This window comes from Anguilla rostrata, chromosome 3, assembly GCF_018555375.3.
Source record: "Anguilla rostrata isolate EN2019 chromosome 3, ASM1855537v3, whole genome shotgun sequence".
NCBI classification, from domain to species: domain Eukaryota; kingdom Metazoa; phylum Chordata; class Actinopteri; order Anguilliformes; family Anguillidae; genus Anguilla; species Anguilla rostrata.
Genome location: NC_057935.1, coordinates 27,889,013 through 27,904,645, shown reverse-complemented (window position 1 = coordinate 27,904,645; position 15,633 = coordinate 27,889,013). Strand labels below are relative to the sequence as shown.

Below are 15,633 nucleotides of genomic sequence, written 5' to 3'. Positions count from 1 at the left end.
ATGAATTTCCTGCTCTTCTGTTTATTTTAATCACCTATCGTGTGTATGACATCCAGTGGTTTATCCTCTCAACCCTGTTAATCTGCACTTTACCCAAATGAGAGATCTGCACCCCCTAGCAGAGGCCTCTGTCTCTCTGGTACTCTTCCCTCTGAGGTGGTTAGGACAGGGTTGGAGGAAAACAGTTCCCCTGTGGGAGAACGACTGGGCTGTATGATAGGAGTATTAACTGAGTAATTCTCTGAGATGGATGCTCCACAATGTGTGCACACAGAGGCACACATTAACACTCACAGAAACATACACATGTAATCACACTTGTACCCACGCATGCTCATATCCACTCACTCACACGTGTACGCACACAATCTCTCTCTCTCTCTCTCTCTCCCTCTCTCTCTCTCTCACATACACACACACACACACACACACACACACATGCATACACTCAGTTCAACACCTCAAGCAGGCTGAGTCAAACCAAGGGGAGGTCTACATGTTGCATCACCAACACAGACACCAGTGCCTTTTATGCAAAGGGCAAATATCACATTGTATTTTATTTTAAATTTATTTTCAGAAGATAAAAGGAATTGATAGCATTGATATTTCACCGCATACATGTTTCTGTTTGTAGGCTTCCCACGTAAGCTTCAAAAGAGAGAAAGGGCCGATGCTCAGAGTGTACGCGTTACTCCGCGTCTAGCAACAGCACTTCATGTGGCGGCCCCGCTGGTCCTACTCCCAGAACAACCCTCACCGCACTGTTCACCAGTGCAGCCTGTAACTATCAGTGCGACAAATGAGAATTAAAGAGGGAGGTGTTGGAGCACGCTCCCTGGTAGAGCCCAGCGCCTGATGCTGTGCGTGTTTATTACGCGCTAGCACCGGGCAGCCCATTAGAGTCGGGCCTGAGATTTCAGTGCGACCAGCAGGCTCCAGTAAAAGGTGGAGAGTTATATATAATGACTGTTAGCAAACAGCCAAGGGCCTAGGCTATATTATATATACACATCACTTCTGGCGCCAGTCATTAGAACCTTTTGAAAGAAAAGAACATTGTTGATATGGATGATTCTTTCATTCAGGAACAAGCAAAGGGAATTTTGGCAGAGATTCATTAACATTAATCGTTCAAATAGAGGCTATGATCAAATAAACTAAAAATTATTAAACAAAAAAAAAAAAAAAAATCTGCGACAGGCCAAGAAAGCCATGTTGCTGTGTTCCTGGAAAACAACTCATAGTGTCTCAGTATCAGGCAGAGGCTGGATGAACTGCATCATGGGAAACACAGAAGCACCCGAATCCTCCACACTGAATCATCACACCTGTGATTTATTATTAAACGCATGATGAAATGATAAGAAACTGGCATTCTGGTAAGGCTTTCAAAGAAAATGCTCACATCCAATCCAATCCAGCTAGAGTCAGAATGAGGCTGCCTTCACCCTGCATTCAGGTAAAACATTCTGTTAATTTTGCCACTTTTTCACCAGTGCACTGAATGGAGAAGCACTGCTGTATAAGAACTGTAGATTTTGGACAACAACCCTGAATAGGTGTGGCATGTCTCCACTGGACACACTGACATCCTTACTGACTGAGAGTGTTTTTAGCCAAACACCTCCCCTCTTCCTGTCTCCAGCAGTGACTGCTCTGCATCATCAATGTGTGATCACCATCACAGTGACACACTTGTCAAACAATCTTGGATTAGTCATTTCACAGGACAACAATTACCACGCAAAAGAACATAAAAATATATGATGATGAGAACGGGCCTTTCAGCCCATAGGTTAGTCATTTACCCACAATGACATGTATTTAAAGTTCAGAAAAGAGACTGTAATGAGATCCTATTACATCCACAAATGTAGCTGTTAGTAATGTTATTCTCAAATTAAGCACTGGTGATGTTAATCTCTGAAGCCTAAAATGATGGTGTAAGCCAGTAGAGATGCTGTATAGTCATATGGGCATATTTGAGCCCAGTAGGCCATCATGAACATCACAAACACACAGCTTCTTTGTTGCTAGCAATATCTTGAGGCTTTGTTAAGCAGAAAGATGCTGGGCTTTGAGCTTAGACACTGCGTCGTACAGCATGCTTAGTAACAATCTTTGTTGAACTTCGCCTAACATCTTTGCTTCAATGGAACCTAAGGGTGAACATCACTCCCTGTGTCCTAAGGAAATCATGGCTTGTATTCATTCAGTGCATTGAACTAGGACCTGGTTTACCCTGTCCATATCCTCACATAATTCATTGTGAGCTGAAAGGCAAAAGGCAATCCTACATCAGCACACTTACTATTTATGAATATGGGTTTTAGGTTATCAACTGCTTCAGAGGAGCACTATTCAATAGGGAAGAACAACATCTGAAAACTAGGGAGAAAAGAATAGGCCGGGCTTGGCTTCATTTAAGCTGCACACACACAATTCCCTTTCTCATCTGTAAATAATGTAATTTGTGGAGGTAAAAAGGGAGTGACCGCACCCTCACTTAAAAGTGGCTTGATATGTTTTAAAAGTTCAACCTATATATAAATCATCATCAACACCATTATCAGCTAATTATTTTGCTCATTATTCGCATGGTCATATATCATAATGGAGTATCTGTCCACTGAGGACATGAATAATCCAGACTGCATTGAGGTGAGCCGAGATGAAAAGCAAGCAGATGCAAGCCTGCCTTTAGCTGGTTTAGCATATTCATTATTTGTCTGCTATTCTGCACATCAGCTAACGTCACAAAAAATCGTAACGCAGCCTTGGGGCTGCCAGTTTGTAGTTAAAGCTAACTTTAGCCTGCTGCACTGACAGTTTTCTGATGTCACCAAGACGTATTCAAACCTAGTGCACAGAACACTGCCTATTTCTGACTGCCATGCCTGCCAGCAAATTTCAGTCTAAAAGATCCATTTTGGTGATGGTGACACTTTAAAATCAGATGTTTCAAGGAAGCTGATTTATCCCAGGCTTTTAGCCCATGTAAATTTAAATGATTTCTTTGATTTAAAAAATCCTCTTATTAAAGACAAATAAAGGTCAGTTATTAATGATGACGATGACTTATGACTATTCCAGATGGAATAAAGAATGGTTTCATTTTCTATGCTCTTTGACTCAGCTGTCAAATTTCTTTACAGTGTAGATCAGATATCTCTTGATATCTCCAAAGGATCTGCACTCAGCCACCATATGAAATGTAACTTGAAAAGGCTCATAGGTTTACGTTTGTTACAAAACAAACAAAGAAATGACATTTCTTGTACTTCACTGGAAATACAGCAACAGAAAACATCACTTTGTGTCTTGTGAAAATACAGAAATTTCTTTTTAAAATCATTTATCTCTGGATTCCCGCACTGATGGAAACTCAAAGTTCACACCAACCATTTTTTTTCCCACAAACATCATTCCTGTACGTCATTTCAATTTTGATTTGAAGGTTAATTCAATGGTGCAAAGCACAAAGCAAACAATTGCCCTTCAAATCACACAACACCTGCTGCTACCCTTTCATGTAGTCCTGCTTATATGCAGTAAATCTATTACAGTGAAACTCTGATTCTGCAAATCGATCTGAAGCTATGGGCACCATGAGTGCCAGTTAATTTCACAAGAAAAATAGCAAGTGTTAAGTCAACTCTGACAGAGTACATTTTATAAAGACAGAGTACGTTTTTATCCCTTGTGGACTCACATAAACAATGATAGTTTTAAATCAACACTGACCATTTTACAGAGCACATACTGTATCTCCAGTCTCTTCTGTTGGCATCAGATTCCCTGAACACCCTTATCAATTATCTGATCTGACTGTGATCCCTTTATAATTTTATATTATATAACATTGTTCTACTCAAAATACCCAACAAACACTGCCGTATTACAAGTATCTCAGCTAAAGGCTTAAATTAAATTTACAGCTAAAAAAAAGAAAGATTTTACATCTTCAGCCAGGAATACAAACACTCAGAAAAGAATGCATGCAGTGTCCTCTTTGCTAAGACTGATTTTGGTAACTGGTGAATTTTCCGTTTTAGTAAAAGATGGGTCTCCATAAATCTAAAATAATGATCAAGATGGATTCAAAAATCAGGCTTCCTAAACGGGTCATTTATTTGTCTTTTTAGTGTTGTCAGCAAAACCATCAGGCTCAGTGGACAGACTACACTGACTCTGAGTGGCATCCCTAGATGTGGAGGAAAAGACGGTAACTACAGATACTGTGTGCCAACCACATGTTAAACTCTGTGTCCTTTAACACTAAAAATAGACCGAAACACCTCAAAATAACGCAACAGTAAAGACAGCAGTGAACTCCCCAGGTGGCAAAAAGCTATTTGAAAAATTTACTAATTGACTACATCAGTGACTATGCATCCATACCCTGAGCTGGCTACAGGAGGATGGGCGTAAGTTGATTTTGCAAAGGGAGCAGAAGGAATGTTGATGAATACATAAATGCCTCCAATATTGAACAGTCTGTCTTCAATCTATAAGAAAATTTCAGTGTTGGGAAAGCAACAGTTATGTGAGAGGAGCTCTTGTACAGGTTGGGGGGGGGTGGGGGGGGGGGAGTGACACAAAGGAACGTTCAGCCCCACCCACCTGCTGTAGTGAACCCTCTCGTCCTCATCCCCGTGGCCCCCGCTGTCCCATACATGACTGTCATCCTATAAAACACCAAGTCCGTCGACATCACCCAGCAGCGTGAGACAGCTTCTCCATCCTTTTACAGAGGAGATCAAAGTCCTCATCGCCCACAGATCAATGGCTCATGAGCTACAACACACAGACCTGACTTCCTCCCATGTGCAGTCAACCAGAAATCAGGTTTCCCCATGCAGGGGAGCAAGTTGGGGGTGGAACAGACTGCTACATGGCACATAAATACAACGATCCCACATTTTTCAGAACAACAAGAACTATGTACCTCGAATAGAGAAAACCAATGCCTATGCTGGCTGAATTAGAGGCATTTGCTAACAAACAAGTAGGAAAAAATTTATTTGGAGGCTGTTTAAATCGGATGTAATGTATGTAATATGTAATATAACGTAATATACTGCTGCCAACTAGCTGCCCACTGTCAGCCCGTCCTCAAAATGGCAGTCGGTCTGCCAGCATTTTGAGAATGAGTACTACAGCAGTCCGCTAGTGGACAGTTAAGGCAAAGTATTCAAGATGCGGATCAGCTGCTTAAATACAATCAGTTGATAAATGGTTCCAGCTGCTTTCCATTTCACTGCTGTTGTGCTGTTTAGAAAATGCTGGTGGACTGACAGCTGACACTGACAGAGGTCCGATAGGTGCTTGCTCGCTGGTGGAGGGTTCACAGAAAATTGCTGACGAGGTTGGTGACACAGCATGTGTCTCAGCCCAGTAATCCCAAACATTCCAGAACATTCCATGGACCCAGGCGCAGTTTGAACGCTGAGTCTTAACATAAGCCCACCACTGTGACTCCTGGTTGTGGAGCTACATACACACTTCACACACCGCTCTGCCATCTGTAAAACACTGCACTCTCCCCTGAGAGGGCTGAAGAACCTACTGGTGCTGAAAATGGACTGTGTCAAACAAGACACAAAACTAAACATCTAGCACTGTGAAGGAGTGGGCCCTGGAGAGGCTGCTAAAGGTCTCACCAGGACAAAGGAACTGAGCATACAAGTTACTCCAGTAGTGTATTATCACTGGTATACAAGTTACTGCAGTAGTGTATTATCACTGGCATACAAGTTACTGCAGTAGTGTATTATCACTGGCATACAAATTACTCCAGTAGTGGATTATCACTGGCTTACAAGTTACTCTAATACATACATGTTACTCAAAAGTTCTGCAGTAGCAGACATCCAAGCCCTGTATCACAAGCTGTGACTCCTGTAGTGTATTATAGTGGTAGTACACATTAGACAGTGGTTTTACAAGCTCAGAGTTGACCATGTATTAATCACTGCATACATTCTCCATGTAGGACACTGAACGAAGTACTGGTAGTGAATATCGACTGGTATACAAGTACCAAATATATCATGGCATGAAGGATGGCCCAGTAGGATTACCTGGCATAAAGTTACCAGGCAAGTGTATACTGGCATACAAGTTACTCCAGTAGTGTATTATCACTGGTATACAAGTTACTGCAGTAGTGTATTATCACTGGTATACAAGTTACTCCAGTAGTGTATTATCACTGGCATACAAGTTACTCCAGTAGTGTATTATCACTGGCATACAAGTTACTCTAATACATACATGTTACTCAAAAAAGTTCATGTCAGATGAGCAACAGAGCAGTCCCAAAGCCCTGTATGCAACAAAGCTGGGGGACAAATACACTGTAGAATGAATGATTGAGGAGTGAGGGATGGTAGTATGCAAGCATTTTAGACAGTGGTTTTACAAAAGCTCAGAGTGTGAAGGAAATCGCAGCAACATTTCTTCTTCTAACTTTGACTGAAATTAATGTGATATGATTTGATTCACTAAACAAACAAATAATGGATTTTCACATGAAGAAAAATCTTGATCAGAGACGGAAAAAAATCAGACACCCACCAGAGAGGGCTGCTTTTGCCAAAACCAGGCATATAAATAGTGCACCCTGGAAGAGGTAGCTGAACAGAAGTAAGAAGTAGAGGACCTCATCTACTGCATACCATATTGACCATATGTGTTTGTTTTTTCACATGGGGCGGGGGGGGGGGGGATTTGTCTATCACAGTGTTTTAAAATACAACTATTACTTTTTATCCTATAATGGTATCTTCAATGTGCGTTTTGGAAATTAACAGAGAGTGCATATTGAGATGGAGACAGAGAAACAGAGCTAGAGTTTTGGCATACAGGGAAGTCTACTAGTTCTTTTTAAAGTTCAGAATCGATAGATGTCAGCCCTGTTCTCTGCCTTGATCAAACTGAAATACCACATCCCGATATAAGGGCAAATGCCACCGAATGCAAGAGGGCATTGGGGAATGAAGAAGAACCCTCCTTTCAGCTTTCCTTCCTGCTGGCATCCTGACTGAAACATGCAAGCGGGTTATGCTGAGAAAATCTCAGAGCCTTGCCCGTTTGCTGTGGATACGCGCCGTTCAAGGTCGGATTGGTTACAGTCTTAGGTTCCACTGACCATCAAATCTGTCCCTGGTGGGGCTTAGTTACAGGAGAAAGTCTTAACTGTGCTCGTCACGTAGTCACAGGATTTCCAGGAGCTGGGAGGATCCCCACCCCCGATTATCACACAACCAGACGATTTTACCTGCAGCGTGAGAACAGTTCTGAGCCCTCAAAGCGTCGACTGAACTGCAGTACAAAGGGAGACATGACATGTGATTCCCAGTTATGCTCGAATGTCCCTCCAAACAATTTTCGCTGGTTAAATTGCGTGTGTCCTCTTATTAGGGAATCTGCTTTTTTTTCCCCAAAGATTTGTTTGTATGTAGGAGCTTTATACCCCATACTCTTAGGGCTCCACAGATAGACTGTATATGCATTTCATTTTTCTGCAATGACTCAAGTAATTCAACTGAATAATTTTTGTCCCAATATTGTATGGTGATAAGTGAATGGCTGGACCAGCTCAATCTATGGTGCAACCTGCTCTGGATAAAAGCAAATAAAAATGAAAAATGCTTACAATGCAGTTGAGTCTGAATAACATCTATTGGGCAACTTTACTCCTGTCGAAATAAGAATCTAGGGAACTAGCAGCAGCTGTGCCCTGATCAAGGGCACCAATAAGAGCATGCCTGATCCTCATTTGGAGAGGAGTAGGATTACAAACACAGACGGGCACAGAGGGGCAACTCTACCAAATTGACAGGTAGTGCCCAGAGTTGTGCAAGAGTAGTCAGTTCTGAAATCATGAGTAGGAATGGGGTCACACTGTTTTATAATGTTACTTTTTAATCCAGCAAAAAAAAAGAAAATGGTGAAGTGTACTGATATTGAATCAAATTAAACAGTTATGAATGCCTTGTCACAATACCTCAATATTTTTTCAATACTGCAAAAACCCAGCATTTTTTGAAAAGACCGTTTAAAATAGCAAACATCACAGGGATACTATTGATGAACAACAATAATTTGCTAAATGATAATAAAAATAATGTTCAAAATGGAAGCCCAAAGGCCTAAGGGGTGGTCAAGGCTGAGCCTCAGAAGCAAACACTCACACACAAATCTCTCGTGTGTAGGACACTGGGCCAAAGGTTTTCAGCCTATATCTGCCTGTTTGAATAAAAGGGAGGATAAGCAGTGAACAAACAATAGCACTGTAATAACAATAACCTAAATTAATATCATATTGACAATATAATGGAAATGTTACATTTCATGTTTCAATTAATGCTATTTAGAGGATTCACAGATTCTTAGTTTTATTTTTTAACCTGCCACCAAATTTAGAGAATGAGTTCATCAAGATAACTGTACCAACATACCATCTCAAGAGTTATAGAATGTAAACCCTTTTCAGATGTGCTCCTGGCTTGGTGATCATCATGTTGCCTCTAATAGATTCTAGGTCTGAAGTTTTTCAAGCTTCACAATTTAAGGTTCTGTCTTTGGATCTCAAATTGTGAATAAAACAGTGAGTACATTCTTATCCGTGGGCTGCACAAGTTTTATCATTCAATAAATCCTCAAGTGTCCATTTTACGCTTCATTAATATTTGTTGTAGATTATATGATTTTACACTAGCTACTTCCATAATTTACTTTTCTACCATTATTTTGTCTGTCTTGAGTAAGTGGTTAATTACATTTGGTAGATATATGTTCTCAGGTCATAATGGAATAGCTTCTTGAAAGTGACACCCCTGGTTAATTACCTTAGACTTTGAATCTACAGTCATAAGCAAGGCTGTGAAATAGATTCCCTTTTTCCTGCGTTTACAGAATTAAGTGGATGCAAATCGGTGAAACATGCCATGCCCAGCATTTAAGAAGAACATGGTCATCCAGGTGATCCAGGGGTTCTTCTGTCTCTCAATAGTTTTGTCTGTGGTTACCCCCATTATTCTTATGATTTTCTGTCTGGTATTCTTCTAAAATACTCTAGCAGGGTGTGAACCTTCAGATATGTAGTGGCCATTTGAAGCTGTAATGTGTCATTGTGTGCCTTTGGGATTAAGACATTTTGATGAACAGCCTACCAATTTAGCCTTATTCAGTTTTAATGTGAGAATTACTCTGTCACATAATAATTTAAATCCCACTTAATCTTCTGTAGTTTTAAAGCTATTAAGAGAAAACACTTGGGGCCAGATTTACTAAGCCTTTTGCGCCTATTTTCAGGTGCATACATGATGCATTCTGACCCAGAAACATGGGTCTTGTGTATCAAACAGGCACACCGGAAGTGCAGTGTGCATGTCATATCCTTGAGTCATCATAAGGTGCATAAGCATTTCAGGAAGAATCATGCCAATAATGGGTGGATATACTATAAGTGTATAACTATGTATTCCATTGAACCTACTAAAAATTACACAATTAACAAGGGTTGATTTTTGCATAAAATTTCTCTGCCTTTACAGAGCAGATGTAAATCAAGGCACATGCAAGACTGAGACGCAAGTATAGGCCTGAGAGAATCTTTGCGAGTAGAATCACACTATTTCAACTCCCTGCGCAAGAAATCATCAAACGGTACAGATTAAGCAGTACAGTCATGCAATAATGGTGTTTGTCATAGAAAATGTTGGCTACAGACACGGAGCAGTCACACAGCAAAGTTAAAAATCACAGAAAACTGAAAAAAGGCAGAAATGACAGTGCTTAAATGAATTCATTAAATTAAACATCAGATCCCATGCGCATCAGTGGTAAATTAATTGAAATAACATGTGCAACTGTAGTGACAGCAACAAGGGCTTGAAGTTTAAAATCAAATCAGTGGGCAGTTGCTAGCAAAAATACAAGTAATTACATTTATGATTTTTAATAATAAAAATACATTTATAATTTGTGATGGACAAGGCATACTTTTTGCCTTTGACAAGACATTGTTAGAAACAGAGCATGTTCAAATGACATTAGTAAAATAATAAAAAACAGGGTTCCTGTGTGTTTGTTTTTATTTATTTAAAGTTATATTTGATACATGTTGTAGTCTGCATAGTGGGCTTTGAGTCTTTGATGGAGCACCTGCTGTCACTGATGGAGCACAATAGCTAAAGGAGAAGGAGTGAACAGCATCAAGCCTGCTGACAGGAGCAGGCTGCATTATAGTTACCATCCAAAACTGCAGAAAAATCACAGAAAACTCTAAAACTGGGAACTGTCAAAAAATAAATAAATAATGGAACCAGTGATTACTGCGCCAAAAACACCCAGGCAAAGATATAATTAAATAATGAATTGTGAGAAATACAAGATGACATAGAATTACCTACTCAATATTCCCATTCCATCCCAGCAATAGCCAAACTCCTCTAAACTTCTTGCAACATTACAATCTTGAATCTGGATCGATTCAATCGACAATTGCCTCCACGGCTGGAATATCACAGGCTGCATTTTGTTCTGAGCTGTCCGTAGGGATACACTCTTACGATGCACCAGAAAATACGTCAATTTCCTCACATCCAAAGAAGATATCCAAGGCACCCGACAGTGCAGTCTTTGAACTGCGCCTTTTAAGCTCTGCTTCCTGGGCGAAATGCGATTAACAGGTAGTTCCACTTGCCAAATGCATAATTATCTATAGCATTAGTAAATAAGACATTTATTTCATGCAGACTGCGTAGGCTGCATTTTGGGCAGTGAGTTTTATGTACGTGCATCTGGGTTTTTTCCTCCGGGAAAGTTTGCCAGGAGTGTTGGATTTTAAGTGTTTTTCAATTCTGGCAACATTGTTTTTGGGTTGACTTAATTTCCAAAATTTCAATCACATTTTAAAACTTCACTGTAAATTAATGCCCAACTGATCATTGAAGATTTGTATAGATTTGTACATTAGCACTGTCAGACACATTCCCTTTTTATCTGCTCAGTCAGCTCTTTATACCTTCTCAAGCCTCCTGAATAAAGACCTATAGAGCAAAACATACTAATGATTACACTACAACACTGTAAAAAAACTACTTGGTTTACAATTATCATCTGAAATGGGACTGTGTGCTCCCACTTCCAACCCTAAAATATGCTCGTATCTGTCTGAAATTGGAATCTTATTTCACTGCAGACAAACTCTGAATACAATGGAAGGCTATTCTCTTCCTTTTAAAGGCAAATACAGAAGAGTCAATCTCAAAATAGAAATGTTTAATAAAAATGACTGTCAGACTGACTTTTCAACATTGCAAGTATCTTCAGAGCTTAGGATAAGGAGTTTCCTTATTGATCATGGTCCGGGTTTTGTGTACTTAATTCTTCCTGGTTTGAATAGTTGGGCTGAGACACACAGGTGTTCTGTCCTTGTTTTCCTCTCAGGACAGCTGATTTATACTCTGGGAGCATTCTGAGATGCCCCAGGCAACACCTGCTACCCGCCCACACAGCCCATATCTTCCCCCCATCCCCCAGCTACAGTAGCCTACACAGCTTCCGCAGGGCCAAGCAGCCTCAGCCATCCCTTGTACGTGATGGATACAAAGTATTTATATTTTCTGAGGAAAACCATTAATCATTTCCTACTCTCCCTGTCTACAGAAAGGGTAATAAAAGAATTCATTCTCAGCATTGTCAGACTCCACCAGTTGGCACATAAATTCGGGGCATCTGTGGCATCACCCCTGTGGTGGGGTTAGACCTCACGACCCTACTGACAGAAGGGTGTGGAATATAGGTCACAGGCAGAGATTATAGGTGGAATTGTACAGTCCAGAGGAATGGCTGCCTAGCTGCATTACTGGGGCCCCACAGACAGAGACCCACACAAGCTTGAGACTCAGGCACGTCCCTGCCTATCGCACATCAGAGAAAACTTGGCCATAGTGCTCCATGGCCCCATCCTTGGTACAGTTAAAAAGCCAAGAGGGTCAATTTGGCTGACCCAGTTCCCACAAGAGAAACCACTACAGTCTGTTACCACTTTAAAAAAAAAACTAAATATGTAAAAAAGTAAGAGTGAACATTATTTCTAACACTTCTTGACACACTTTACATCTTTATCTCACATTTTACACATTATCTTAATAATGCAGTTTCATTCAAATTACAACATACAGTTTACTGACATTTTCTCTGGATTTGTAAAATTCACCAGCACAGGACCTTTCCAGTGGTACTTTTCATGATAAGCTGGTTCTCAGAACTCTTGTGGCATATTATCATACATACCAGAACATAAAATTAACTTCAGGGAATGAACAACAAGCTCTTTTGTAGCCCTCCAACCACAGACAGTTGTCTCATTTGAAATTCTTGCCACTTTTTAAGCACAATAACATTAAAGACATTTTGAGTAAACCTGGCTATCTTACTGCGCGAATACTAAAGCATCCATAACCAACCTATATGCATTATGAAGAAAAGCATTTTACAGCCAAACATTTAATGGGATGATAATACAATAAGACTACTGGGATTGCAGAGAGCAACCCTTCAATGTCCAATAAAACACCAGTGGAGTACCAGACCTGGAAACCCTCTGTCAATAGAATACAATTGTTTATCCTTACAAATTCATCGTTACAAGGTTGCATTGTATGTTTATATGTGTACTGATCAAACTGTAATACAGCCAGCCTGAGAAAAATCATCAGCAATCAATTAACTCAAACAGAGTTTGTATGTGTCCAATAGGGGCCACATATCCTGTATTAGAGTTACAAGTGCTCTATTAATGATTCTACTTGAAACATTTTGACACTGTGTGAGTTGGCATGTATGAATACAGCCCTAATTTGAGCCTGTTGCATTGATGACGGGATTTGTAAAGGTGAAGGCGTGGGAGGAGACAGTCAGAGACAGCACCGTGGAACTGTGATTGGAGGAGACAGCAGGATGACACTGAGCCCTGGATCCTACTCTGTCTCCGTCCCTGAAATCCCTCAGAGGAGCGAGGATCTATTTTTAATGAGAATATGAAAATACTGTCTCTGTGAATGTGAGAACCATCTGTTTCCAGAAGGTTTATCACACGTCAAAAGGGGATTAAGGCGGGTCTTTAAGGTGTTGTATTACCATTCCTAACAGACTAGACTAGTGTGATTCTGAAACTTGGATAATTTAAGAACTTCAAACCTCTCAAACAGAGCGTGCCAAACTAGTGGCTGAATATATGATACCGTTTTTAAAAAATTTAGATTGTATAGTAACACAATCATAACCTGCTTGTACTTGAGAATGGATTTACTAGGTCAGGCTTATCAGAACTAAATATAACCACAAAGGCTATATTTAACACACTTAATAGTAGGTTAATAACATTTTTGCACCGAGACAAAAAAAAAAAAAAGATCCACTGTTCATCAAAGCTATTTAAATACTAAGCTATAATGACACTCTTAAATGCACCATGTTGTGATTTGAATCACATCAGCAGTTGCCAAAATATGGACAGATCTAGGTATGAACTACTATTTATTTACATGACCTTCTAATGGGTTTGCAAGTTATGCCAAATTATATTCGTCATATGCAATTACAGAAGCATTATCAGCTTAATGTAGTTTCTTACATCCACATTCCATTACATCATGTTCGATCACAAATGTGTTATTATGCATCAGATCCATATTATAAAACTTTTCTTGTTATCTGAAAACGTGTGTTTAGCTGTATTTAGACATAGTTATTTCTTAATATTAGACAACGCGTGTACTGCCAATATTTCAGGTAACGTGCTGATAAAATGCTGACAGCGGTAATTTGAAGATCATTTTATTTTGCATCAGATTACCCAAATCAAATAGAAAAATCTTATATCTAAATATTAGTCTACTATGAAAGACGATTAACATGGTTGCCAGTTATTTGCTGTACGCGCACGTTTTTAACAGTACTATATCTTTATTATAGTGTGGGGTGATTGCCTGTAGCCTATGCAATCACATATTACAAGGTATCACGCTGGATAACTGTAATGCATTCACACCGTTTGTATAGTTTAAATAGCAAAACGTCTGATCTGTAGGCAACATACGCTTTACTTCGTTCTCACAGCGAATTCTTTAAACCGTAGACACAGAAGCGTCCATGGGGCGGTGCCAATGGCGCACCGATTAAATAGTTTGCAGTTAACTGTTTTTCATTGCGTTAGTTTTCAACGTGCAAGTTAGATTACTGCCCGCGATCTCTTGACTGAAATTACACCTGCTCATCGGAAAACCGTTGTTGTTAAATGCGCGGATGCTCCACTTGTATATGGACACTGCCTTGTTTCATTATGCGCATACGAAGGTCACTGAAGGCTTTCGAAAGAACAGAATCACCAACCACGGTAAAACTTAAGTTTAACGAATAACAATTTTTTCCGTAGCAGTGGAATTAATAACGAAATATTACTAAACACATTGGTCACAGTATATCGAATTGATAGGTAAAATGGTCACAACACAGTTGCGAAATAATATTAGGCTAGTGTATCCTTTTTATGGAATAAAACAAACCGCACAAGAAGCCTTTCAAATAAACATAAAATAACACAAATGCACGTAGGCTTCTATAGCGAGCGGCCGCAATGTATCTCGGTCGCTTGCAGTGTAGCCAGTGTACATGTACTTGTTTTCCAGCAGCAACAGCACATAAAATGCAGACATTTATTAGAAATAATATCATCATGTCGTTTCTAAAGTACATTATCACATCTCAACGACATTAATCGCGAGAAAATGTTTTCAAAAGAGGATATGCTCACCCAGAACACAAAGGAATAGATGATGAGGAGGGTTTTGAGGCAGGTTATCACTGGTTTAGTCTCCATTCTCCTGGATGCCATACTATAGTAAAGCGAAGCGCAGAATTTTTACAAGAGTCGCGTTGCTGTGATTCTCCACTGGGCTTCGCTCAGCTGATCCACCGCAGTCTCTCACAGCGCAGCCGCCTTGTACCTCTATCCAATGAGCGCAGGAACTGCACTATAGCCCTCCTTCTCGGTGACGCCCTCTGCTGGAATCCCCAGCTATATAAAAACTGTTTTTCTGTCGTTCGGCGTGTGCATTTCCAAGTCAAATTTTTTAAAAACGAAAAACCATACAAACCAGTTTATAAAACATAACAATGATTCCTGTAACGTATCTGACTAGGTACACCATATTTTATTAAAGCTATTGATTAAGGAGAAACACTTCTGGGAATCTGCATGTGAATTAATTAATACTCAATAGATTAACAAGACATTTTAGCTGCAGTAAACTGCCAGTAGTAGTCTTACACAGATTTCAAAAGAAGACAAACAAACAGAATTTCATTAGCACACCTGACACATTAGTGTGGTTTTAACACTATGGATTGTTATCTTGAACAGGTGCCAGGTCTCTTGGGTCTCCTGGTATGAGCAAATGGCTCTGGAAACAGCTGAACCAGAGGGTCAGTTAAGAGGTCAAGCATGACGGTAGTTGTTCTAAGATCTAACATCCCACTGCAGAGCTCTTGTCAGAAAATCAAGGCGACACAGGGCTGCCTCCTACCCAGAATTCTTTAGTGGAAAAAGCCTCA

General features: G+C 40.0%; 1 protein-coding gene across 1 annotated transcript in view; it reads right to left on the bottom strand.

The window, feature by feature from the left end:
* The window catches only part of LOC135249729 (tetraspanin-7-like), a 51,107-nt gene extending 36,107 nt beyond the window's left edge, over positions 1-15,000 (bottom strand). The window contains exon 1 of the mRNA XM_064325245.1: positions 14,834-15,000. Coding sequence (XP_064181315.1) covers positions 14,834-14,914 — 81 coding nt within the window. The 5' untranslated portion in view covers positions 14,915-15,000. The remainder of the gene's footprint in view (positions 1-14,833) is intronic.
* Between the last annotated feature and the right edge of the window lie 633 nt (positions 15,001-15,633).